This window comes from Notamacropus eugenii, chromosome 3 (assembly GCF_028372415.1).
Source record: "Notamacropus eugenii isolate mMacEug1 chromosome 3, mMacEug1.pri_v2, whole genome shotgun sequence".
Taxonomy (NCBI): Eukaryota; Metazoa; Chordata; class Mammalia; order Diprotodontia; family Macropodidae; genus Notamacropus; species Notamacropus eugenii.
In genome coordinates this window covers 225,374,805-225,399,765 of record NC_092874.1, presented here as the reverse complement: position 1 = coordinate 225,399,765, position 24,961 = coordinate 225,374,805, and the positions used below count along the sequence as shown (strand labels likewise).

The following is a 24,961-nucleotide window of genomic DNA, read 5'->3' as shown; positions in this document are numbered from 1 at the left end:
AGAAGACTCTGAGTCAGTGAACAGAGCATGTCTAGTCAGTAAGTTCACATGTGCAGTAAATTTCAATTAACCATTAATAGAAAGAAAAAGTAAAAACCCCAAATATTTGTTCTTTAATGACTTAAACTCTGCAAGAATCATTTGCCAACAAAAATTGTTCTAATGCTTGAGAGATCTGGACTCTCTTGTAAACATCTTGACAATGAAGAAGGTGTACTGCATGTTCTAGATCTAAGTTTTTATGCTATCAATGTCAGGAGAACATGGCAGCTGTAATATCTTTCATGATTTAGGATGAGAGATGCTCAGTCATCGAAGATATGGAGCCCCATTTCCTGTGGCATTCTTAGGAGTTCTTCTCAGAAATCTTGATTGTGACAGTCCTGACTTCAGTGTATTCATGGGGACCATACTCTCCCAATTCTCTCCCATTTCCAGACATCTTGAATGCACTAAAAGGGGTCTGAGGAGAAACCATACCACAGCAATTCACCCAGACTGTTCCAGGTTGAAGGGCAGAAAAGACTGTCAAGACTTTATCAAGGTCTCTCCTAAAAATCCCTGCTGCTAAGCCATAGTGAGTGTTGTTGGCCCTCTTGACTACTTCATCAATAGTCTTAAGCTTCATGATGAGTGGGATAGACTTAGTGAAGACTCCTCAGATTGTAATTTTTCTCCCAGGTGTGAGGTAAGGCCTAAAGGCTCAAGGTTACAATATTTTTAGAATTGAATAGTTCCATATAAGGATATAAAACTGTGTAGTGTATTAGGGTCTCAATGATTGGACAAAACTTACATAATTCCTCGATGTCTTCATTTCAAAAGGGATTGGTTAGATTTCGTGTCTAGAATGTAAGACCATATTCTCAGCTAATGAGGATAATGGTCAATGGGGGGAGGAGGGACTTGCGTTAGGGTCTATATAAATCACTGTCCTTTTCTTTGTCTTCGGCTTTCCTCCTCCTACAGATGAGCCCCGCTTCTCGAGAATCAAATAAATCTTTTTTCTGTCATCACTTTGAGAGGCCTCTGAGTAACTGATTTATGTAGGGACCTGAGCCATCCCACACAGTTTGGGCGCTCGTCTGGGATCTGTGACCTTTCTGAGAGATGGCTGACAGCTCAGTTCAAAGACTGGGCGCCCGTAGAGAGATTTCCCCATCGTCCTTGAAAAGGGCTGCTGGGCCTCCCTCTCTGCAAGGTAATGACCCGAAGCAGAGGAACTCAGTGAAGACAGAAAAGAATAGAGATAGGGACTCCAAAGACTCCGAAGCTGTGAAGTGTGTAAAAATGCCAACCAGTTGGTGTTGAAGTTTGCAGTCAGGCAACTTGTACGCATATACGACCTAGCGGTAAGCACGGGGTAGGGCCTGGGGGTCAATTCATTGAGTCTTAGACAGACTCGGGGAGAAGGTGACGACTCCCAACCAAATTAGTGGACTGCGGGACCCCAGGGTGAAGGGCCCCCCCAAAAACATTTGCTGGGTGACTGCTGGTGATGGGCGACCCTCACCTGAGAGCTGGCAAGAGAGCTAGCAGGAGAGCTAGCAAGGGAGCTAGCATAATTCGTTGAGTCTCAGACTCGGAGGTGTTGGCGACAACCCTCGACCAAAGAAGCTAGCAGGAGAGCTAGCAAGGGAGCTAGCATAATTCCTAAGAAGCTAGCAGAAGAGCTAGCAGGAGAGCTAGCAAGGGAGCTAGCATAATTCCTAAGAGGCTAGCAGGAGAGCTAGCAGGAGAGCTAGCAAGGGAGCTAGCATAATTCCTAAGAAGCTAGCAGGAGAGCTAGCAGGAGAGCTAGCAAGGGAGCTAGCATAATTCGTTGAGTCTCAGACTCGGAGGTGTTGGCGACAACCCTCGACCAAAGAAGCTAGCAGGAGAGCTAGCAAGGGAGCTAGCATAATTCCTAAGAAGCTAGCAGGAGAGCTAGCAGGAGAGCTAGCAAGGGAGCTAGCATAATTCCTAAGAGGCTAGCAGGAGAGCTAGCAGGAGAGCTAGCAAGGGAGCTAGCACAATTCGTTGAGTCTCAGACTCGGAGGTGTTGGCGACAACCCTCGACCAAAATGGGACAAAAGCAGTCCAAGAATAGAGCTTCAGAGTGGAGTCAGGAGGAAATACCAGTAAATAGTCCCTTGGGAAACTGATTACAAAATTGGCATGAATTACCAAAATTACAGAAAAAAGAATGTAGAAGAAGATGATTAAGTATTGTTGTTTCATATGGGGTGAAAAGACATTGGAGGAGGAGGCACAATCTGGCCCAAATATGGTTCCTCCAAGGACTGGGTTTGCCAAAAATTTAAACCTATATGTACTATTCTATTCTGTTAAATGTTTTGTCTGTATATGCTGTGTTGGTATTTCTGTGTGAATGAAAGTCTGTGTGTCTCTGTTTTTATCTGATAAGGTTGTAAATTTAGCCAGCCAGCCAGCAGGAGCAGAAAGGCTGAGCTGAACTGTCCTTGAAATTCCTGTTGCTCCCTTTCTTCAACCCCTCCAGACTAGTTTCAGAGGGGAGGAGGGACAAGGAGGGAGAGAAAGGAAAAAAAAAAATCTTTTTCCCTCAGACCTAAGAGGCATGCTAGCAACCATTTAACCATTTCCTGCTTCACCCAAAAGAAGAAATTTTAGTGTAATGGGAAATAACAGAAAGTTAAGTGAATTCATTCTGGTCATATTTAGAATTGTGAATAGGTGAAATGTGTCATTCTTAATTTAATGTTTCAGATAGGTTAGAATTTATTAAAGTTTGGTGGAAGTAAGCAGAAGATTAGAAAGTAAAAAAATCTCAAGTAAGCAACTTAGAGCTGAGAATTTTGGATTTAGTTTTAATTAGATCAATATATTTGATGCCAGACAATGTATTTAAAGTAAAAAGATAGTAAGTTTAGGTTTTTCTTTTTCTTTTTCTTTGCAGGGTGGGAGGGCCAGAAAGGGGTGGCCTTGGGAATCCTGGCACAAATAAGAGGAGGGCAGAGACACCCAGGAGCATTTCTGCCAAAAATGTTAGATCCAGTAACAAAAGGATAGGTATTTGTTAGATGCAACATTAATCTAATGTAACTGTTACACGATTTTAAATTTTGTAATTTATTACATATGGATTGGGGTTTTAAAAAGATGTGATAGAAATTTGATAATTTGAAACTTACATTTGGTTATAAAAAAAGAGCTGAATAGGTTAATGGCTTCTTTTAAGTTTTAAGTAAACTTAAATAAGTTTAAATTTTTAGGTAATCCATCTAAATATTGTATTAGAAATTGCATTGTTAAGTTAATTAATGAATTGGTTAAGAAGAGATGTTATGAATTTTTTTATGAGTTTCCTTGTTGTAGCATTCTTAAGAAAATGAGAATGCTTTAAAAATGTACATGTATATATATATATAGGTGTGATTTTCAAGCCTGTTTCATCTGAGCATGTATTATGTTAAAAGTTTATTTCTGTTGTTGAAAAGGAAATTTTAGCTAAAATTGTTTTTGCCACGAATCAAGCATTTACTCTAAAGTTGTTTTTGTAAAAGAAAGTTTATGGGCAAATGTGAAAAGGCTTTGGGTTTAGGTCTTTTCTTGTGATTTCTGTCAATTAGTTTCAAGGGGATTGTGATAAATTGCAAACTGTTCATAAGAGAGGAAATATTTGCTGTATTAAGAAATACTTTGTAAAATCTTTTGTATGGATTTTTGGAAGGCCTACCTATCCAATTTGTATTTGTAAGTTACAAAAGTGGGAAGAATTTAGTTTCTCTAATAGGATATGAAAATGCAACTGATGTCATCTGAAATTTATTGTTCGGGTTCATAGCTAAAACAATTTGTTATCACTTATGAAAATTATGTTTGCCATTTGTAATTCTAATGCTAAAACCTAAAGCTGGTACACTGTGTGTATATGTGGGAAAAGAAGCAGTCCTCAGGCTAGTAACAAGTACAGCCCCAGCGGCTGAGGAGATTGTATATAGAACTTGCTTTGGTGAGAATTTGAAAACGTACAAGAAATGATCTTCAGTGATTGGCTCTTTAGGGCAAATTTAAGATCGAAGAAGTAAATAAAATCCCTGGGGACATTCTTTCTAAATCTAATGGGAATAAGTAGATATTGTATCATTGTTACATAGAAGAAGACTGGGATTTAAAGTTAATTGTAATTGTATTTTATTTACAGGGTACAAAAAAGGGGGGCCCAGGTGGTCTGGGAGCTCCAGGAATGGTCTTGATGGGAGTGGCCAGTAAACTGGAGATTTGGACTGATAGAATTAAGAGTGGGAAGTAGAATAGATTTGGGCATAGTGATAAGAGTGGACCTTAGGAGAGCCGGTTCACGTGGAAAAAAAAACCAAGGAGTTTTCAAGGTCAAGTTTTCCAGGGCCTTTAGACAAATGAGACTAAAACTCTTTTGGGGTAATGGACAAAGGTCCCGACTTGGAATGAGATCTTTACATGTTACAAAATGATGTAAAAGCAATTAGTATTAAAACAATTAACTGAATTAATTACTGAGACTAAATCAGAGACATCTTCAGTTTGGGAAAAAGAATTTCAGTCTAATTTTCTTAGAGGTAGGTAGCCTCTGGTAATATTTGGCATTGAAAGTTAAATGATTGTTTTGATTTGAATTCATTACATAAACATAAAAATTCAAGTTAGTGTCTGAACTTCACATGTGTAGCTCATTCTTTTAGATTGAGCAGGGTTAGAAAGGGATAAAGTAGTTTGGGAAACAGATATAAATCTATTAGAGCAATGACATGATTGTTATTCAATCAGGAACTAGAACATGTATAGAAAGGCATGTAGGCTACTTAGACCTGCTTCAAAGATGTTCCTTGGCCAATGTGAAATTAGTCAAGTCTGAAACTGATTATTGGAGCTTGCTATTTTAAGATTTTTCTGGGACTATTAACTGACTGTTCTTCTGAGTCTAACTCCAGGTGTGGATAGCAAGAGAGGTGGTCTGAGCCACTGATCCATGATGCCAAATAAGCCTGTGAGATGCTGGTATGAACTGCGAAAAGGTGATCTCATGGGAAGGTCGGGAGAGCGGCTGTTCAGCCTGAGCTGAGGTAGGATTCTCCTGACTCAATTTCCTCACTGATACCGGGTAGACTTTAAGCTGGCTGAATGCCAGTTGACAATCTACTCCTGCCTGGAACTGACATGAAGTAAGGGAGATGTTGTTTCCCTGCAATGTCCCTACTCTTAGTGGCAAATTCCTAAAATCAGAAATTTTGTAAGTAATAATACCAGATCTGTTGAATAATAGATTGTTGGTAGGGGAACATCTGAGGTTAAGTCTAAAATTGAGCTAACAGGTTTAGGACTTTAGACCAACAACAATAAGTTAGGGTCCTCTAATTCTTAGTAATAGTGTGGAGATGATTAGGTCAAGGGCTTGTGAGACTAGCATGCACAGTTATTATTTTGTCTTAGTTGGTTAATGTTAAATGAAAAATGGTTTGTGGACTATACTGTAAATGCTTTAAAAGAAGCATCACATGATCAGAAGTTCGAATTGTTTTATGATGTGATATGCACTGTTTTAAAAAATGATTATTTATTGTATTTATATAAGTACTGGAGCCTGGTATTGACTCCTTAGTGAAATCTCATCTTCCTAATGAGGGAATGAATAATGACTTACTGTGAAATGTAGAAGCTGCATTTTAATGTGAATTTTCTTTTTTTGTTAAATGACAATTTGTCAAAGTTTCAATTTTGATTTTTGTAAGAATGATAGGAGTGGTAATCTAAGATGGTATTAAGTTCAGTTCTGTAGGAGAGTGGACATCTGGATTTCTACAAGAAGATAAAGAAAAGAAGATGGTGTGATGCTGTGCTGAAGGCTGTTTGAAGGAGCATCCAGATCAGAAAATTGCATAAGATGATATTTTTCCCCAGACTGCTGTATGAGATGGAACCTCCAAATGGATAATTGATTAATTTAAATCTCTGTATCTGTACTTATGACAAGGGGACTGCCCCTTGTAATTTGCTAATGTGTCAGTCAACTTTGCTTCCTTCCCATATTCATAAAAAAAAAAAAAGGAAGATAGATGAAGGGAAGGATTCATAAGGGAAAGAATGTGAAGAGGTATTTATTGATTGGATTTAGGTGTGGAAACAGGAATAAATAAGAGGAGGGGAGGAATATGGGCAAGATTGAACCTTGAACTATCTATTCCCCCATCCCAATTCAGAAAATGATTAGCATGATTGGGAAGCCAGTAGACAAAGTTGTGGAAGGTTATTGCATTTAAAAATTTTAAAGTTGTTTACTTTCATTTATAATTATTGCTATTAGTTATTAAACTCTCAAGCTTCATGCTTGGAGACACACTTTGTCAGTATTTAAAAGCTCCGTTTGAAGCGTGTGTGAGAACACACAGAATTTGGAAAGGGATAGCCAATGAGGTATATATATATATTCATTATAAGTTTTGTTATTTGGGGAACTGTACTAGGATTATTATTGTTTGTTCTTAATAGGATTCTCTGTTCAGCAATTGTCCTAGGCCATTAATCACAATATCTAAACAGGACTCTTCTATTAAGACTGGGTGGACTTGACAAACCGTGGGAACAATGCAACCAAAATGTAATACCCTGGGAATGTCCCTTTTAGGCATGATCCTGTTCCCACTTCTGGGACACCAGGCCCCAGTTATCAACCCCCCTCTTGAAAATAGTTTCCTGGCCCTAATTCAGACCATTGCGGACACCTTTGAGGTATCTGACTGTTGGATTTGTGGGGGGACCTCAGCGGTTAAGCCAATGGCCATGGGTAGCAGTACCGCTGAGTCCAGTCTGGATTTTAAGTAATAGATTTGTAGTACATGAGAGAACAAGATTCTGGACAAGCCAAGAGAAACACCAAGGGTCTTGGTGAACATTGTTTAAACCAAACAGGACCTGAATTGCAGGAGACATGGCTGGGAGAAAGTAATTGTAAATGGACATTCACACAAAGGCCAGAAACCCTGGCTGGTATTGATTGTGCCCAGTATGCAAACAGATGGGATCAGAACGGTATTACCTGTTCAGATGGTAGGGTGATTCCCTGTACCCATTCATTTTTCCCATCCTCTTCATACGAAGACAGAGCAAAAGGGGAATATCACGAAAGTTGTGGGTAGAAGTTTTACAACCCCTCTGATCCCAGAAAACCATGTGAAGGGGGTCATGACCATGACTATTTGTGGAGTTGTATATATAGGAACAGTATTAAGAATAACACAGAATATAAAGAATGGGTATGGAAGTGGGAGAATGGAACACATAGGATGATGTTTGATACTTTCTGGAGTGTAATCAGTAGAACTGGGGAGAATTATCAACATTGTATATGGAAGAGGAAACAACAACTATGGAAGGGTAAGTCAGAGATGATGAAAGGGGGACCATTAGGCCCGGATGATGTGAAGTACTTTCCGGCTGTGGATGATAGAGTAAGACTGTTTCTAGAGGAAAATCCTGCTTTGAGAGGGCATTATTGGATATGTGGACAGACAGCCTATACTTACCTTCTGCTAAACTGGAGAGGTGTTTGTTACATTGGATTGGTGAGACCTAAATTCTTTTTCTTGCCTGAATCAGGGAAACAGCATCTAGGGGTCCCTCTATATGATAATCTAGCAAAAAGAAAGAGGAACATCGACACCTCCCTCACTCAGACTGGAAATGCAAATGGGTGGGGCGATACTTGGCCTCCTGAGAGGATAATCAGAGAGTATGGGCCTGCAACTTGGGCTCAAGATGGGAGCTGGGGTTATAGAACCCCTATATATCTATTAAACAGACTAATCAGACTCCAAGCAGTGGCTGAAATGATAACCAATCAAACAGCAAAGGCTTTGGACTTATTGGCTGATCAAGCCACACAAACTAAGGAAGTAGTACTGCAACATAGATTAATCTTAGATTATTTACTTGCAGAAGAAGGAGGAGTTTGTGGGAAACTCAATTTATCTACATGTTGCTTAAAAATTGATGATAATGGAAGGATAGTGAAAGAGATCACCAAGAATATCAGGAAAGTTGCTCATGTTCCCATACAAACTTGGGGCTCCCCTTTCAATACATCCTGGTGGTCCTGGTTTGAGGGGAGCTGGTGGAAGAGGTTACTGTGGTTTGGCCTTATAGCAATTAGTGGCATTGTATTACTTCCTATTTGTTTACCTTGTTTGATTTCACTAATTACTAAAATAGTTAGAAATTCTTTACTAAAACTTGCTAGAGTAGAAGAAAGGACTGAAGGAGCCATTCGACTGATGATATTAAAGAAGGAAGGTTGGGCACCTGTGGAGACAAGAAACATGAATGATCCTGATTGGGATGAGGAGATTAATAGACAGTGTGAGATTATGTTACAGAACTTTGGTTGAAACATCCGTGAGAAGTCTTCAGGCTGATAAAATAAGAGGAGGGATTGAGTGGGATAGACATAGTGAAGACTCCTCAGATTGTAATTTTTCTCCCAGGGGTGAGGTAAGGCCTAAAGGCTCAAGGTTACAATAGTTTTAGAATAGAATAGTTCCATATAAAGATATAAAACTGTGTAGTGTATTAGGGTCTCAATGATTGGACAAAACTTACATAATTCCTCGATGTCTTCATTTCAAAAGGGATTGGTTAGATTTCGTGTCTAGAATGTAAGACCATATTCTCAGCTAATGAGGATAATGGTCAGTGGGTGGAGGAGGGACTTGCGTTAGGGTCTATATAAATCACTGTCCTTTTCTTTGTCTTTGACTTTCCTACTCCTACAGGTGAGCCCCACTTCTCGAGAATTGAATAAATCTCTTTTCTGTCATCACTTTGAGAGGCCTCTGAGTAATTGATTTATGTAGGGACCTGAGCCATCCCACACAATGATTTGTTGGACTGGTCTGAAAATCTCCTCTTTCGTGATGCGCATCTCACCAGTAGCGTTGGAGAAGACTGTGGGCTGAATGAAGTAACCTTTGTCTCCCAATGGTCCTCCTCCCCATTCCAATTTGGCTCCTTTCTTCTTCCTACTCTCAATGAGGTGAAATATTTTGGTGTACTACTCTTTATCAATCTGAGGGCCTTGCTGTACTCCTGGGATCAGAGGATTCCCCAGTGTGTATTTCTGGGCATGCTCTACACCTGTCCGAACAAACTCATTGTAAATGGACTCTTCCACAAAAAGCCTCGATGCAGCAGGGCAGCACTGGCCTTGGTGGAAAAACAGCCCAATGTGTGCGGATTCCACAGCATTATCCATGTCAGCATCAGCAAATACAAAGCAAGGCCTCTTTCCTCCCAGCTCCAGTGAAACCCTCTTTAGGTTGTTCTTCCCAGCAGCCTCCTTAAATAGCAACCCAACCTCTGTGGACCCTGTGAAGGCTACTTTATCTACATCCATGTGAGAAGAAATGGCTGCTCCTGCCATGTGTGCATAACCAGGCACAATATTCACTACTCCTGGTGGAAATCCTGCCTCTTTAGTTAGCGATGCTACATAAAGTCAGTTAGTGGAGTCTGTTCTCCTGGCTTGACAATTGCGGTGTTTCCCCAGCAAAGGGCAGGTGCAATTTTCCACATAAACGTAATGAAAGGGAAATTCCAAGGAATGATTTGTCCACAAACACCAATAGGTTCATGTCTTGTATATGAGAAAAACTTTGCATCATTTGGGATTGTATGAGCCTGCACCTTATCAGTCCAGCTTGCATAATAGTGGAAAGCATTCACAGAGGAGACTAAATCCATCCTATAGGCTGTGGGGAAGACTTTTCCAGGCTTCACTGATTCTATTGTTGCCAAGAGCAGACGATGTCTTTCAGTTAAATCAGCCAGTTCGTTCAGGAGCCGACCTCTCTCTGAAGCATCCATTGTCCTCCATGGGGACCCGAGGTGAAAAGCCTCCCTTGCTGCCTTCATTGCCTTGTCCACATCTGCCTTATCTCCTTCTACATCGCAAATTTTTTCTTTAGTTGCAGGGTTAATGACTGGGAATTTCTTGCCACTCACTGAATCATGCCATTCATTGTTTATAAATATCTTAGTGTATTGAATTTTGCAGTTGGTGAGTGGGGTAGGTATGGTCCTGTCTGCTGGATTCACTGAGGTCTGTTTCTTAGACGACATTTCTGGGCTGGACCTAGAGACAAAGGGAAGTCAAGTAGCTGACAGGCTCTGCAATATTGTACTGACTCCCCTTTGTTGTTTGTAAGAGCCCAATATTTCTTTACATCATCTTTTACATTCTTATACCATAGTACATTCAGCCATTCATCTTAATGAACATCTTCCTCATTTCTAATTCTTTACCACAAAAGAGATACCATGAATATGACATCTGCAAATACGTGTAAATGTATATCACTCTCAAGCTCCTAGGATGAGAAATATTAAGGCATTCAATGGTTTTAGAGCCAGACTCCCTGTGGTGACTATAGTGGGGAGGGAGGGGGAAATGAGGACAGGGGAGCTTGAGGGACCTGAATGTGATCACCTACAGGTTCCTAGGCCTAGAGCAAAGAGGACCTTAAGGGCATTTACAATAGAAGTGCCTCCATGAACTCTGCCTGAAACTGAGGTTTAGAGAGCCGAATGAGCATCATAGGGGCATCCGCAAGTGTCCAAGGACAAAAAGTGACAAGTCCTTCAGAGGCCTTAGATTTCAAACCCTTTATGTGATTCAGAAGGAAACTAAGTCCTAGAAAGCTGCATAGCTCAGTGTAAGATCACTAATAAGATCTGAGGATTAAAAATGTCAAGGATTTCAAGAACTTTTGAGCCAGATCGCCTACTGTGACCATAGGAGAAACAGATGCCTAATGAAAATGCTTTTCATTTTGCAAGCCCAAGTTTCACTTAATGGCTGATTTAGAGTGATTATCAATAGTAACTGTTTCTCTTTCCCTTCCAGTTTCAATTAGTTGTTTTCTTTTGCTCATTAAAAGGGCCATTCCCTGATTACTTCTTAAAGAGACCTATTCACTCAATGGGCATTACCTCCCACTACCTACCTACCACTTAGAAGTGAATACCTGAAGAGGCCAAAGTCCGCCACTGCACCCTGGGTCATCTCCAGTCACCCTGATGAATAACTAGTCACTGGACCCAGATGGCTCAGGAGGAGAAAGTGAGGCTGGTGCACAGCTGTCTCCCACTCAAAACAAAGTCCAGTGCAAATCATGTCATCATTTCTCTGATGTCATGATCTTCTTTGAAAATGAAGGACGAGCACACAAGAACAGTAAATGTATGTATACATACTCATACATATATGCACATGCATATTTGTGCACACACCTCTTTTCTTCTTTCTTTGATCTCTTTGGGTATAGTGGTATTGCTGAGTTAAAATGCAAAATTTATTAACTGTTTGTAGAATTAGACCTCAATTACTGGGGTAAAAACTTATGATATGACAAAATCTGGGAAAACTGGAAGTGATCTGGAGGTAACTAGTTGTATATCAACACCTCATACCACATACCAACCTAAGGTTTAAATGGAAGCATGTTATATATAGAAAAGGTGATACAGATCACAAACAAATGAAGGGACAAAGCAAAAAAATCTATGAATATAGGAAGGGTTTTGATCAAAGAAAGGATAGAGCAGGTCTTAGAAGATGAAACAGACAATTTTGTTTACGTAAAATTGAAAAAAAGTTTGCACAAGTGAATAAAATAAAGCAACAATTAGAAAGAAAGAAGATAACTGGGGGTGGAAATCTTTGCAGCAATTTTCATTGAAGAAGGTATTATTTTTAAAATATGTAAGGAATTGATTTACATTTCTATGAATAAGATCCACCTCTCAAGGCAAAATGATAAAAAGATATGAATAGACAGTTCTTGAGGGAAAGAATTTAAGTTAACTATTTCCACAATTTTAAAAAATATATGAGAAAGAATAATAATTACAAAAATGTAAACCAAGCAACCATAAGCTTCTCCCTCATGTACATTAAGTTGGTAAACGTGACTTTATAAAGGAAAAATTGTTTCACCACGGCTTAGTGCTTTCTACAAATACTAGGAACATGGTCTGGTGCTTCTTATTTTAAAAAATGGCAATGCTTAATCAGCTCTCCCTTCCGTAAAGTTTATATGACTTCTTTTTTCTGGATTTAAATTTACTTTCACATTGAATTGTCTGTACCCTTCCATGTCTTCCATGGTAAAAGTGTTTCCAGTAGGAAACTCAGAGCTCCTTCCTGATGAAGTCCAAGAGAAATCGATCAGAAAAGGATTTTGTTACAGAGAGAGGGAATATGGCTTAGGCTTGCAATTTTATTGGTAAAGGGAGTTCCCAGGTAAAGAACCTTAATCTGCCAATGCCGGTTGGCACCTTCTCTGCACATTCTCGTCTCAGGGCGTTGCTTAGAGCCTTGATGATAGCCAGGATGTGTCAGAAGCAGGACTTGCTTGTACCCAGAGAAAAGGTGCTTGGTTTTTCTTAGGCCTGCCCCAGTGACTCTGCTCAGGCTTGGGGCATGTGCACTGATCCTTATTTTCATGACTGCTCTGTCTTCTGGCTTCAATGAGACAAGCATCCATGCAGTAGCCTACTCTTATAGACAAGCTCTCAACATCAGAAAGCAGGCATCTCCCGGGGCTGGGATGGGTGGGGATAATGGGCTGTGCTAGCTAGCACTCTGGAGAGCTACCAATAGCTGACAAGTGCCCAAATTCATTTGATCCTCTTACCAGCCTCATGGGGTAGGGAGCAAAAGAATTTCTGTCGCCATTGCATAGAGAAGGAAAGTGACCCAGGATCTATGTCTAGGAAGTGGTACTTGAACTTGGGGGGGAGGGGAGGAATGTGAAGTTCAAGTCTTGTGGATGTGGGGGAAGGTCTTTTTGTGGATAACATTCTCCTCTGTAAAGCCCACCAAGACATTCTGTACCATCTTGGAGCTTAGGCCCAAAGGCATGCTGACATGGATAAATGAAGAGAGATCACAGAAAGAAAAGCAGGAAACAAAATCCTACTGGTCATGAGCCTATTTATGTCCTAGATGGACCAAGAATAAGAGTGTCCTTGGAGAAGGGAGATTAGTGTGAAGCTGAGACGACCATCATGGAGACAGGAGCTCTAGCTATTCTATTCCCAAGGTGGGGGAGAATAAAGGAAACTGTCACATAAAAGTAACTTGTGTTTCTATCACGCTTGGAGGTTTGCAAAGTACTGTCTAGATGTTATCTCATGAGGTCCTCACACTAAGCTGGGGAAGGAGGTGCCTCTTCTTATTCTTGTTTTAGAGATGAGGAAAGTGAGGACAAAATATGTTGGATGAGGTTTCCCCAGCTAATAAGGAGATGAGGCTGGATTGGAAGTCCGGTCTTCTGGATTCCAAGTCCAGCATTGCATTCCTTATGTCAGCTAGCTGTTTGCCATATCTTGTGATCAATCTGGGAGGCATCCTGGGATGGTGGAGAAGAGGAATGAGGAGCTTTGAGTTTGCCTCCTGGCACTGACCCTTCTTAGCTGGCAGTATGGCCAGGGGAAGTAGGACTGGCCCTTTGTGAGCTCCCATCCTGAAAGTGTCCTTGAATGGGAAATGGGAGTAGTGTGTCACAGGGTTTTTGTCAAGAAAGCACTCCCAAAGTGTGACCACTTGCCTGTTTTGAGTAGAATGATCCTCCTGAAAGGGGTTGGGGCTTGAAAAGCTGTGGCAGTGAAGGAAGGGTGCTTGAGCTGGAGAGCTAGGACCCTGAAGAGAGCTGGGAGTGAGGAAGGCCAATGTGAGAGAATGTCCCTCTGCAGTAGAAGGGCAGGTGCATGGAGCTGTAGGAGGCCAGCCTTCCTATGGAGTGAAAGGCAAAGCTCTGAAATGGAATTTGCATGACTTCAAGGCAAGTTGATGAAAGCCCAAGCAGAGGTAGCAGGAAGCAGCTTTGGGGTCTTGCTTCCCTAGCATGATGAGAAGAGATGTCTTTGGTAAACTAATTACCACTTGAATAGATTTTGCAGGAGCAGCAATTTCCAGGGCCCATCCTGGGAGGTAGGTGTGTAGTGTTTATTGCATTGTTGGGGCTCGTAAAAATCTTGTATGGCTGCAAGGCAAACCAAACCCTTCAGATTGCTCCAAATCTCCACTGGTTCCATGGGACCAAACCCAGTTCCTGCAATGTATAAATAAGGAGCCCGTCACTCTGCTCCAAGTGAAGGAGTGCTTAACTCCTTGTTCCTGTCTTCTGCTGTCTGTCCCCTTCTTGAGTCAACATGAGTAGACAATTCAGTTCGAGATCTGGCTATTGGAGTGGTGGTGGTGGTGGTGGCAGTGGTGGTGGCTTCAGCTCAGGCTCTGCTGGGGTGGGCTACAGTCGCAGGGTGACCAGCAGCAGCTCCACCATTCGCAGGAGTGGAGGAGGAGGGGGTAGATTTTCAGGTGGAAGCTGTAGAGCTGGTGGTGGTGGTGGTTTTGGCAGCCGAAGTCTGGTTAACTTAGGTGGCTCTAAGAGCCTCTCTCAGAGTGTTGCTGGTGGCAGTTATGGAAGAGGTGGTTTTGGTGGTGGCGGCTATGGTGGTGGTGGATTTGGTGGTGGCAGCTATGGTGGCCGCAGTTTTGGCGGTGGTGGCTTTGGCGGTGGTGGTGGCTTTGGCGGTGGTGGCTTTGGTGGTGGTGGCTTTGGTGGTGGTGGCTTAGGTGGTGGCTTTGGAAATATAGGGGGTGGTTTTGGAGGAGGAAACTTTGGTCCTGCCTATCCCCCTGGAGGCATCCATGAGGTGACCATCAACCAAGGTCTCCTGCAGCCACTCAATGTGGAGGTTGACCCTGAGATCCAAAAAGTGAAGACTCGAGAGAGGGAACAGATCAAGGACCTCAACAACAAATTTGCCACCTTCATTGACAAAGTGAGTGTTTGTGCTTCTTGCTGCTGCTGCTGCTGGTGGTGGTGGGTACATGTGGGCTATTTGAAATAGATGAGGTAAAGTGGTGAGGTAAGAGACTGGAGTTAAACAATGGGAATTTCAATCTCCAGTTTGAGGATCTCGTGCTTGGATGACCCAAAGGGTATCTGTGGGCCAAGATATCTTGCTTGGAGGATGGTTGCTTCTGAATGATGCTAGTGCCTACATGAACAGAGGCAGAGGAGAGCCTCTCTAGTCTTGGGTCCCTCAAAATAGCTTTGGGTGAAGAGGCACTGCTATTAATGGAAGGCCATTCATTTTGGACTGAACTCCAAATGGTTCTCCATAGAGTTCTCAAACCATTTTGTGACTTTCCTCTTAGGAGGACAGAGGACTGTGTTTGCGTAGGGGATGTGAGTCTGTGAGACCTGGCTTTTGGTGCCTGCTCTAGCACTTACCAGATGGATGACCATGGTTAACCTGTCCAAGCCTCATATTCTTCATCTGTGAAATGTAAATAAAAACACTTGCAGTATTTTGGTTATAGGGAGGGCTGTGTTATGAGGACAGTACAGTGCAAACCTTTGAGAGAGTTTATTATAATTATCATTTTATTCAAAAAGAGGTTGGAGGTGGAGACTTATGGAAGTCTTCAAAGCAATGGGAAAGGGGCAGGTTAAATCTTTTGAAAGACACAAAGGAGAACTTTGAGAAGGTCCTCCAGTAGAATGCTCTTGAGGCCAGCCCAGATCCTGGGTTCTGGATTCAGGAAAACCTGAGTTGAAATCCTGCCTCCAATACTCCCTAGCTATATGATCTTGGGCAAGCCACTTACCCTGTCTGCCTAAGTTTCCACATCTGTAATTTGGAGCTAATAACAGTACATGCCTTTCAGTGTTATTGCACAGGTCAAATGAGATAACTTTTGTGATGTGTTTTGCAAATCTCAAAGTCTTCTATTTTTAAATTTTCATTATATTCTCATTCTTCTTCTTATTCTCAATTTTGCTAAGAAGGAGGTTGAAGTCCTTTTTTGTCAATAACAGCCTGTATGGAAATAATGCTGTCAATGACCTGTGAACTTTCTAAGCTACCCCCTGAGGAGTTGAGGGACTCCATTAGGGTGGAGTTACAGGTTTCTTCCAGTTTGTCAACCACTGAAATAGCCAGATAGCTTCCTTGACTTTTAGCGTGATCATCCATACAGTGAGTTCCCAATTATCCATTGCTGATTCCAAGTGTCCTAGCTAAGTTTCCTTCAGCACATGGTCTGGTGTTTTCTACTATTAAACCTTGAGGTTGTCCTCAGGAAAAGGAAACTTAGTTTCATACTCCTTCAGGTAAAACCTATATCACCTCAGACACTTGACACTCACTAGCTCTGTGACCTTGGCAAAGTCATTTAACCCCAATTGCCTCATCCTGGGTCATCTCCAGTCATCCTGATGAATATCTGGTCATTGGATTCAGATGGCTCTAGATGAGAAGTGAGCATGGTGAGCTACACAGCCCTCCCTCACTCAAAACAAAGTCAAGTGCAAGTCCTGTCATTATTTCTCAGATGGCATGGTCTTCTTCTGCACTGAAGGATGAACACACAAATCACAATATGGAATAGCAATGAGAGCTGGTATTAGGAAACTTCTTTAAAATTTTTTCCTAGTGTTTTACCATCTCACTTGAGTCACTCCTGGAAGGAGAGAACTGCAATATTACTATTTCCACTTTATAGATGAGGAAATTCGGACTCAGAGAGGTTTATTGACATCCACAGTTGAATAGTTGTTGATTTTAAAAACTGCTAGGATTTTGCTTCACTTTAAAGTGCCATAGGAATGGAAACTGTTGTTCCAGTTGAACCAAAATGATTTCATACTTTCTTTATTGTTTAGGTTTTTTTGGGGGGGATGGGCTAGTGATTCTTGTGGATTTCTAACTTAAATTGTAACCTAAGTTAATTAAATTAAGTATTAATTAAAGTTAATTGGAATTAAGTGTGAGGAAACATGTAGCTTCTCTGAATGGAACTGTGGAGTTGGGGCTGATTATGATTATGAATGAATGAATGAGGGAAGGAAGGAAAGGATAAAGCATTTATTTGGCACTTGCTACGTGCAGAAGGCTGGGGATACAGATCGAAATGGAAGACAGTCTTTGATCTCAAGGAGCTCCCACTCCAGTGGTGAACCTGTAAAGGAAGATTTCAGCTGCAAGTTATATAGGCTCTTACACCAATTCGTGTTGCTCTTCCTTTGCTTGCCATGGTTTGAGAATGAGGGAAGAATTATGGTTCCGTGTCTTGTTGTTGGGTCTTCCTCTGTGATTTGACTTGGGGACCAGCAGTTCCCTGGCCCCATCCCTTGGCTCAAGGCTTTGGGGGATTTGTTGTTTGCAGGTGCGGTTCCTGGAGCAGCAGAACCAGGTGTTGCAGACCAAATGGGAGCTGCTGCAGCAGGTGGACACTTCAACTCGGACCCAGAGCCTAGAGCCCCTCTTTGAGGCATATGTGTCTGATCTTAGGCAGAAGCTGGATACGCTGAAGAGTGACCGTTCACGGATGGAGTCAGAATTGAAAAATATGCAAGACACAGTGGAAGACTTCAAGAGAAAGTACGACTCCTTCCTGTCTGCCCTCTGACCTGAACAAGCCAAGCATTATCCCTGTCAGTGCTTCCCAGAGAGTAACCAGCAGAGTCTCAAGAGAGCATCAGGGAAGAAAAGAGTCCAACTGAATGATATTTTTGCCCTCCTCAGAAGCAGCCAGGTGGTCAATTGGACAGTCCACTGGACTGAGAGGGAGAATTTAGCCTCAATTATCTTTTCCATAAGATGGGGACACTAATAGTATCTACCTCCCATGGTTGTTTTGAGAATCAAATGATATTTATAAGGCACTTAGCAAAATACCTGGGACATGTTGATGGTATCATTCAGCTGTTTCAGTAATCTCTATTATTTGTGACCCTTTTTCAGATTGACTTGACAAATATATTGGAGTGGTTTGCCATTTCCTTCTCCAGATCATGAGGAAACTGAGGAGAATAGGATTAAATGAGTTGCCCAGGGTGTAGTACTAGTAAGCATCTGAGGTTAGATTTGAAGACAGGTATTCCTGTCTGTAGGCATCACATGCTATCCTCTATGCCACCTAGTTGCCCCTCCTGGAACAAAGAAGATTCTTAATAAGAGCTTGTTTACTTCTTCCCTTCTAGTTTTCTCACTCTCTCTCTTTTTCCCTCCCTCCCTCCCTTTTTCCCTTCCTTCCTCCCTTTCCTTTTTTTTACTTGCTTTCCTCCTTCTTCTCTTCCTTTTCAGAAGGAAATCTGTCTTTTTAAGAATACTCACATTCTTGTAGAAGTATATCTCAGACCAAGTCAAACTGCTGTGTTGGCCACAAGCTGAGAGATAGATAAGAGGACATTCCTGGTGTGATATGATGTACAGAGAACTGAGGGAGCCAATGGTATTCTAACATTACCTTCAGTCTGGAGTGTTGAACTCTAGGGCTCATCTTTCCCCAAACCTCACCATCCCTTCTCCTCTTTTTCCCTGTAATAGATATGAAGATGAAATCAACAAACGTACAGATGCAGAGAATGAATTTGTGACCATCAAGAAAGTGAGTCAAGTGGATAGGAAGCAGCTCAAATTTTTATGCAGAAAAATACATACTGGTTTACTGTATTAGTTCCCAAAGAAGCCAAGAGAATCCACCTATGAGTTCAGGTTATAGCTGAAGAGAAATCTTAGTATTTCTTCTCGGAGTATGCCACTTACATAACTCTCTGCTCCCCATCATAAATTGCCTTCCCAGTATTTGTGTCTGCAGTATGGTAAACAGAGCCAGAAAACATCCCCTTTGCAAGGGAGGGAACTTCCCAAGACACCTAATGGAGGGCAGGGTTTTACTGAAGGAAAGAGAAGGGTAGCTCAGGGGTCAAGCTCCTCACCCCCTTCATCCCTTTAATCTTGGAAAAGTGCAGAGTCCTTTCAGGCCAGAGGCTGTTCCAATACAACCACAGATGTGGGAGAAGGGAGGAGTCATCTTCCTCTGAATAAATAATCACTCCTTGACTTGTTACTCTCACTCTACAGGATGTGGACAATGCATACATGAACAAGGTTGACCTTGAGAACAAGGTGGATTTGGTAATGGGTGACATCAACTTCTTCAAGGTCCTGTATGACACAGTAAGTTGGTTCATGATCATCCACATGCATCTGCATGTTCACTCTGCATCACACAAAGTTTGGGAAAATGCCATGTACACTGGTGCCAGTTCATCCTTTGTCTCTGGAAAGCACCCAATTCACAGCAGTGTTGTGTCTTGTAGGAGCTGTCCCAGATGCAGACTCACATCAGCGACACCAACGTCATCCTCTCCATGGACAACAACAGGAGCCTGGACCTGAGTAGCATCATCAGTGAGATCCAGGGACACTATGAACAGGTTGCCCAGAAGAGCAAGGCTGAGGCTGAGGCCATGTACCAGACCAGGGTGAGTAGGTAGAGAGTCTCTCTAGCAGGTCTCTGGCTTGAACTTTGTACGTTTGTGCACCGTGTGTCAGGAGGCGCTCATGGGTCATCTCTTTGCTCTGCCCTCTTCAGTATGAAGAACTCCAGATCACTGCTGGGAGACATGGAGATCAACTGAGAAACACAAAAAGCGAGATTTCTGAGATGAATCGAATGATTCAGAGACTCAAATCTGAAATTGAATCAGTGAAGAAGCAGGTACTGGTTTCTTTCCCCCTCCTCCTTTGGTCTAGCATGGGGTTATTGGGTGAGGCTTTCTGTATTCTGAAAATGAGTCCAGTGTGGTGTAGATGACTTGAAAGTTCCCTGGCAATTTTGAGATTCTGGACTTGTGAGAATCCCCACCTGGGCCCTAGTTTCAGTCGTGACTAGGGTTTCCTTGAGAGAATCTTGTGATGAGGATTTGAAGGCCAGTGCCCAAGATGGACAGTTGACAGATGAGTTGACTCTCTTGTGAGTCAGTGACTGGCAGTGCTTGAGCAGAGGCCATAGGGCTACCTGTTGGGGATATAGTGGGAAGGTGTTACAGGTGTATTTCTGAGGTTGTATGAGGTGAGTGTAAGGGTTCTATTACATACTTGAAGATCCTAGGTGCTCTCTGTAGGCTGGAGGATGGGGGAAAGGACCTTAGCCTGGATTGTTGTTATTTTCAACTCAACTAGTCAATGGATAGAGGGACTAGACTTGTGTTTAAACTCTACTTTCAATGATTACTAGCTCTGTGACCTTGGGCAAGTCACTTTTCTCTTCCTCAGCCTCTTTTTCCTCATTTGTGCAATGGGGATAATAATAGCAGCCATCTTGCAAGGGTGTTGCAGGGATCATCTGAGGTCTTTGCCAACTTTAAAATGTTGCATAAAGTGTAGTGATCGTTACGACTCGTTTCTGTTACAGCTATTGTATCATGAGAGGGAACTGATTTAGTCTGTTGGGGTTCAAATACTAATTTGCCTTCAGGCTTCCAAGGAGGGGCTTGTTGTAGTGGCTGTTGAGGTTAGTGAGTGGGAGGCAGAGGACCTGATGCATATGCATGTTTTCCTGTGTCCTCCTGTAGATTTCCCGGCTGCAGCAAGCTATTGCTGATGCAGAACAACGTGGGGAGAATGCCCTGAAAGATGCCAGGGAGAAACTAGAAGACCTGGAGGATGCCCTGCAGAAGGCCAAGGAGGACATGACCCGACTAATGCGTGACTACCAGGAGCTGTATAATGTCAAACTGACCTTGGATGCTGAGATTGCCACCTATAGGAAGCTGCTGGAGGGAGAGGAGAGCAGGTGAGGGATAAGGACTGAAGAGTGTTGGACCACACTCAAGGGAAGGCAGGGGCACTTCTGGGTGTGACCAGCTCCCTGAGACTGAATGAAGAGGGATCGTTTCTTAGCCTAGCACTCCCTATGGAAGGACTATGGTCCTTCTATCTCCTTCCTTAGAGCAATTCAGGGTTGGAAAGTGAACTTAGGGTTCCTGGAGACTAACCTTCTTGTTTTGTAGATGAGGTCCCTGGGGCCAAGGGCATTAATTGTCTTCTCAAGCTCCCACAGTTAGTGAGCTGCAGAGCAAATATGTGCACCCAGGTTACTGAACCATCAGTTCTGAGATGAAAGAGACTTTAGAGGTCATTAAATCCAATCCCATCATTTCATAGATAAGGAAATTGAGGTTCAGGGTGGTCAAGTGAATGATAAGGTCATGAAGGGAGTAAATGATAGAAATTGTACTGGAAGTGGGGTTCTTTGACTCCCACCTCATCCCTCTCAGCTCCCATCTTTGTAGTATGCCACATATCCAGTGGTCTTAAAGCATTATTGAACTATCTCACAGACTTGTTGAAAGAAGAGTTTTGGTGCCAAGGGCTACTGGAAATTGGAGCTGTTATAATGATTTCTGGGAATTGATCCATGGTTTGAAAGGGCAGGAGGGACAGATTTGGGTTCAGTGATGAGGAAGGGAGCAGCATAGAGGAAAGGTCAATGGTGTCAAGTATGAGATGGAGCATGAGGTGGTTGAGCTGAGTCATAGGAACCATCTTTTCTTGTTCCTTTTAGGGTATCTGGAGAATGTGTTCCAAGTGTGAGTGTGTGTAAGTATCAAGCATCACTCTTTGGGCTCTGGGAAGATTTCTTTGGATGGGGTGGACTTTGTACAGTGATGAGTGTTTCGCAGTGTAACAGCAGAGATTTCTTCCACAGCTGTGAGCACCAGCCACGTGTCTGTGTCTGGTGGAGGAGGAGGAAGGTTCGGAGGTGGTGGTAGCTATGGCTCTGGAGGAGGAGGTGGAGGTGGCGGCTATGGATCCAGCTCTGGAGGAGGGAGACATGGCTCCCGTGGTGGAGGAGGCAGCTATGGCTCTGGCGGAGGTGGCTATGGTTCCTCAGGAGGCCGGGGTTCCAGCTCTGGAGGAGGCAGCTATGGTTCCTCAGGAGGCTGGGGCTCCAGCTCTGGAGGAGGAGCAGGAGGAGGAGGAGGAGGAGGCAGCAGCTCTGGTGGTGGCTCTAGTAGTGTGAAGGGCTCCAGCGGCAGCTCTAGTGTGAAGTTTACTTCTACCAGTCATTCTACAGTCACCAACTAAAGTTGGAGCTCCCTATCTTGCTAGCCATCCCTTTTTAGATCTACCAAATATCTCTTTGTCTTGTGTTCATTGTCAGCCTAACCTTGAAGTAAAATATTCTGTTTGCTTGAGGAAAATAAAAAATGATGGGCTGTAGAAGTTAATCTTCTTTTCCTAAAATCCTCTAATTTCTTTTTCTTACCTTGGTTCCTAGAGCTTTTTGTGTTATCCAGCCAATGATCACCCTAATTTCATGGCTTCCATCAGTTCTTCTCTCTGTGCTTACATTGGGAGGGTCACTGATGATCCTGGCCTTTTAAAGTCATGCTCTTCTCCACCTTTCCCTCTGTTATCTATTCTTTGTCCCTGAAGTCATCATATGGCTTGCTCTCTTCCTGTGTCTCAAATAGTGAAGCAAACTTGGGTATGAAAGGACACTTTCCTTGGTCAATCGTAAAGTTGTAGCCTGAAAAATCCATCCGCCATCAATGCCCACTCTGCCGTTCAAAATTTTTTCCCAAGCCAAGTAGAAGGGGTGTAATTTAAATCTACCAGTTGTTAGTAGTAAGTTTCCATACTGTAGTAACAAATTCTGTGTTGGTTTTTCTTTCTTTTTTTTTTTTTCTAAGTGTGAACTGGTTGGATAACTTTCCTCTAGGTCTTAAGCTCCATTTTCTTGTGTTGTCTGCAATAAATTGCATTAAAAATTCTGCAAGTTTGTCTCTTGAGTGTTTTGTGTAGCACATTCATCTCTCTCTCCCTCCTAAGACCCACTGGTAAATTGTGTTGTGAATGCCCCGGTAGGAGTAGAGCTTATGATAACACCTAAAAGTTAGGACACCCTAATATGAAAATGATAGGAAAGTTTATAAAATAGCAACAAACACAGGCAAATGAATGCAGTATAAATTAAGTTGTAATATATAAGGCTTCAGAGGGTCAATGTTGTGGGGTGAGAGAGTGGGTCGAGTATTGGACTTGGAGTCAGGAAAGCTATAGTTCCAATCTGACCTCAAATACTTACTAGCTCTGTGACCCTGGGTAAATCAAGTAACCTCTCTACTTTAATTTCTCAATGTAAATTGGGGATAATAATAATAGCAGTTAGCTCCCAGGACTGTTGTGAGGATCACTTGAAATAATATTTGTAAAGTTTTTTGCAAACCTTTCAGTACTACATAAATGTGAGCTCTTATTTTTATTTGGAACTGGAAAAGATCACAGACATAGTCTAGTGCATGACCTTTATTCATTGGATTAGGACAGTAGATGGACAAAGAGTAATTCTCCAGTGCCTTTTATCTATCTTCATTTGAATGACCTCTAGAGCCCTTTAACTCAACATGTCCAAAACTGATCATAATCTTTTCTCCTGAACCATTCCCCTCTACTTCACTTCCCTATTATGGTGAAGGGTATCTCCATTATTCCAGTCATCAAGACTCACAACCTAGGGGATATTTTCAGTTCCTCACTTTCTCCCTCTACCCCTTCCAATCAGTGGTCAAGTCCTTTCATTTTTACCTTTATACTCGCCAGAAGAAGTACTCATTGGTACTCTAGTACTCTCTAGGTCTCTCTGTGGAATTGACTGTGTGATATGGGAGACACTGGCACATGACCACCCAGCATGGTGCACCTTCATCAAAGAAGGTGCTTTGCTCTATTAACAAAGTAGAATTGAAGTAGAGACAAAGGAACCCAAGATATGCAAATTTAGAGAACTCACCCCAATGTTTGCATAGACTATTCATGCCCAAGTTGTGGTAGAGCATTCTGAGCTTTTATCATTCTGATCAACCACAGTCGGACACACTGTAACTTGACTTTAACATAGTGATGTCACTTTGGTCCTCTTCAAGAAGGATGGACAACAGCCAACCAACCACCTTCATGATAACTCTCATTCATGTCTCCTCTGACACTATAACCATTCTGATGAAGGCCCTTGTCATCTCACAACTGGATTATTGCACTCATCTGCTGGTTGGTGTCCCTGCCTCAAATAACTCAAATGTCTCCCCACTCCAGTTCATTTCTCACTCAGCTGTCAAATTGATCCTCTCTAGAACTCAAATCTGACCATATGCCAAGAAACTCCAGTGACTTTTTATTGCTTCTAGGAGTAAATACAAAGTGCTTAGCATTCAAAGCCTTTCAGAACTTATCCACATTCTACCTTTCCAGTGTCCTCATACCCTCATACAAATACTCTTCCATCCAGTGACACTGGCCTCCTGACTGCTTCTCATATACAACACTCCATTTGTCCACTCTGGCCATTATTATTGGTTTTCCCCCAGTGCCTGGAATATTCTCATTTGCCATGTCTGCTTCCTGGCCTCCATGGCTTCCTTCAAATTTAAGCTAAAAATCTCACCTTCTAGAAAAAGCCTCTTTCTATCCATCTTAATTCAAGGGCCTTCCCTCTGTCGATTATTTCCTATTTATCCTGTTTTTTCCACAATTTATTGCATGTTGTCCCCCTCTCCTCATTAAATTGTGAGCTTCCTGAGGACAGAAACTGTCTTTTGTCTCTGTATCCCTAATACTTATCACAATGTCTAGCATGACATAGAAGTCAAGTAAGTGTTAGCTGCCTGACTGACTTGCCTAACATCACAGAGATATGTAAGGAACTTTACACTCAACTAAAAGTTATGAAGGAAGGTTTTCTTCCAAGTTATGTTGAAATTGTCCAATAGAATATTCTTTTTCAATCCTCATTCTTCTTGGTCTTTGTGTTGGATTAGACAGTTAAACATCTCTTTGATCAAGTCTCTTTTCTGTTTTTTTTTTTTCTCAAATGGCGTTTTCTTTTGATTCTCTTCTATCTGTCTGATTTCTCCTTCTCAGTCTCCTTTGCTAGCTCATCTTCCATGTTCAACCAGAATTGATATGTGTACTAACAGGCTCTGTCCTCATCTCTTTTTCTTTCTCTTTACAATTCCTCACTTGGTGACCTCATCAGCTCCCATGACTTCTATCATCTCTATGACACCCTAATCTCTCCATTCCTCTCTCCTCTCTCTCTCTCATC

At 42.1% G+C, this 24,961-nt stretch overlaps 1 protein-coding gene and 1 pseudogene across 1 annotated transcript; one reads left to right on the top strand and one right to left on the bottom strand.

Moving 5' to 3' along the window:
- Window positions 1–243: 243 nt before the first annotated feature.
- On the bottom strand, window positions 244–10,110 carry LOC140534109 (aldehyde dehydrogenase 1A1-like; annotated as a pseudogene).
- Window positions 10,111–14,145: 4,035 nt separating this feature from the next.
- LOC140534107 (keratin, type II cytoskeletal 1-like) lies at window positions 14,146–22,636 on the top strand. Its single transcript, XM_072654750.1, has 9 exons — window positions 14,146–14,838; window positions 17,231–17,445; window positions 18,394–18,454; window positions 18,931–19,026; window positions 19,170–19,334; window positions 19,445–19,570; window positions 20,427–20,647; window positions 21,419–21,453; window positions 21,563–22,636. Exons 1-9 carry the CDS (start codon window positions 14,206–14,208, stop codon window positions 21,940–21,942), a joined length of 1,932 nt encoding a protein of 643 aa, XP_072510851.1. The 5' UTR covers window positions 14,146–14,205; the 3' UTR covers window positions 21,943–22,636.
- Window positions 22,637–24,961: the final 2,325 nt, after the last annotated feature.

Excerpts from the sequence above, each read along its gene's own strand:
- LOC140534107 (XM_072654750.1), top strand. The coding sequence starts at position 14,206 with ATGAGTAGACAATTCAGTTCGAGATCTGGCTATTGGAGTGGTGGTGGT. Across the intron at positions 19,027-19,169 it reads TCAAGGTCCTGTATGACACA|GAGCTGTCCCAGATGCAGAC; the intron begins GTAAGTTGGTTC and ends TGTGTCTTGTAG. Across the intron at positions 20,648-21,418 it reads CTGGAGGGAGAGGAGAGCAG|GGTATCTGGAGAATGTGTTC; the intron begins GTGAGGGATAAG and ends TGTTCCTTTTAG.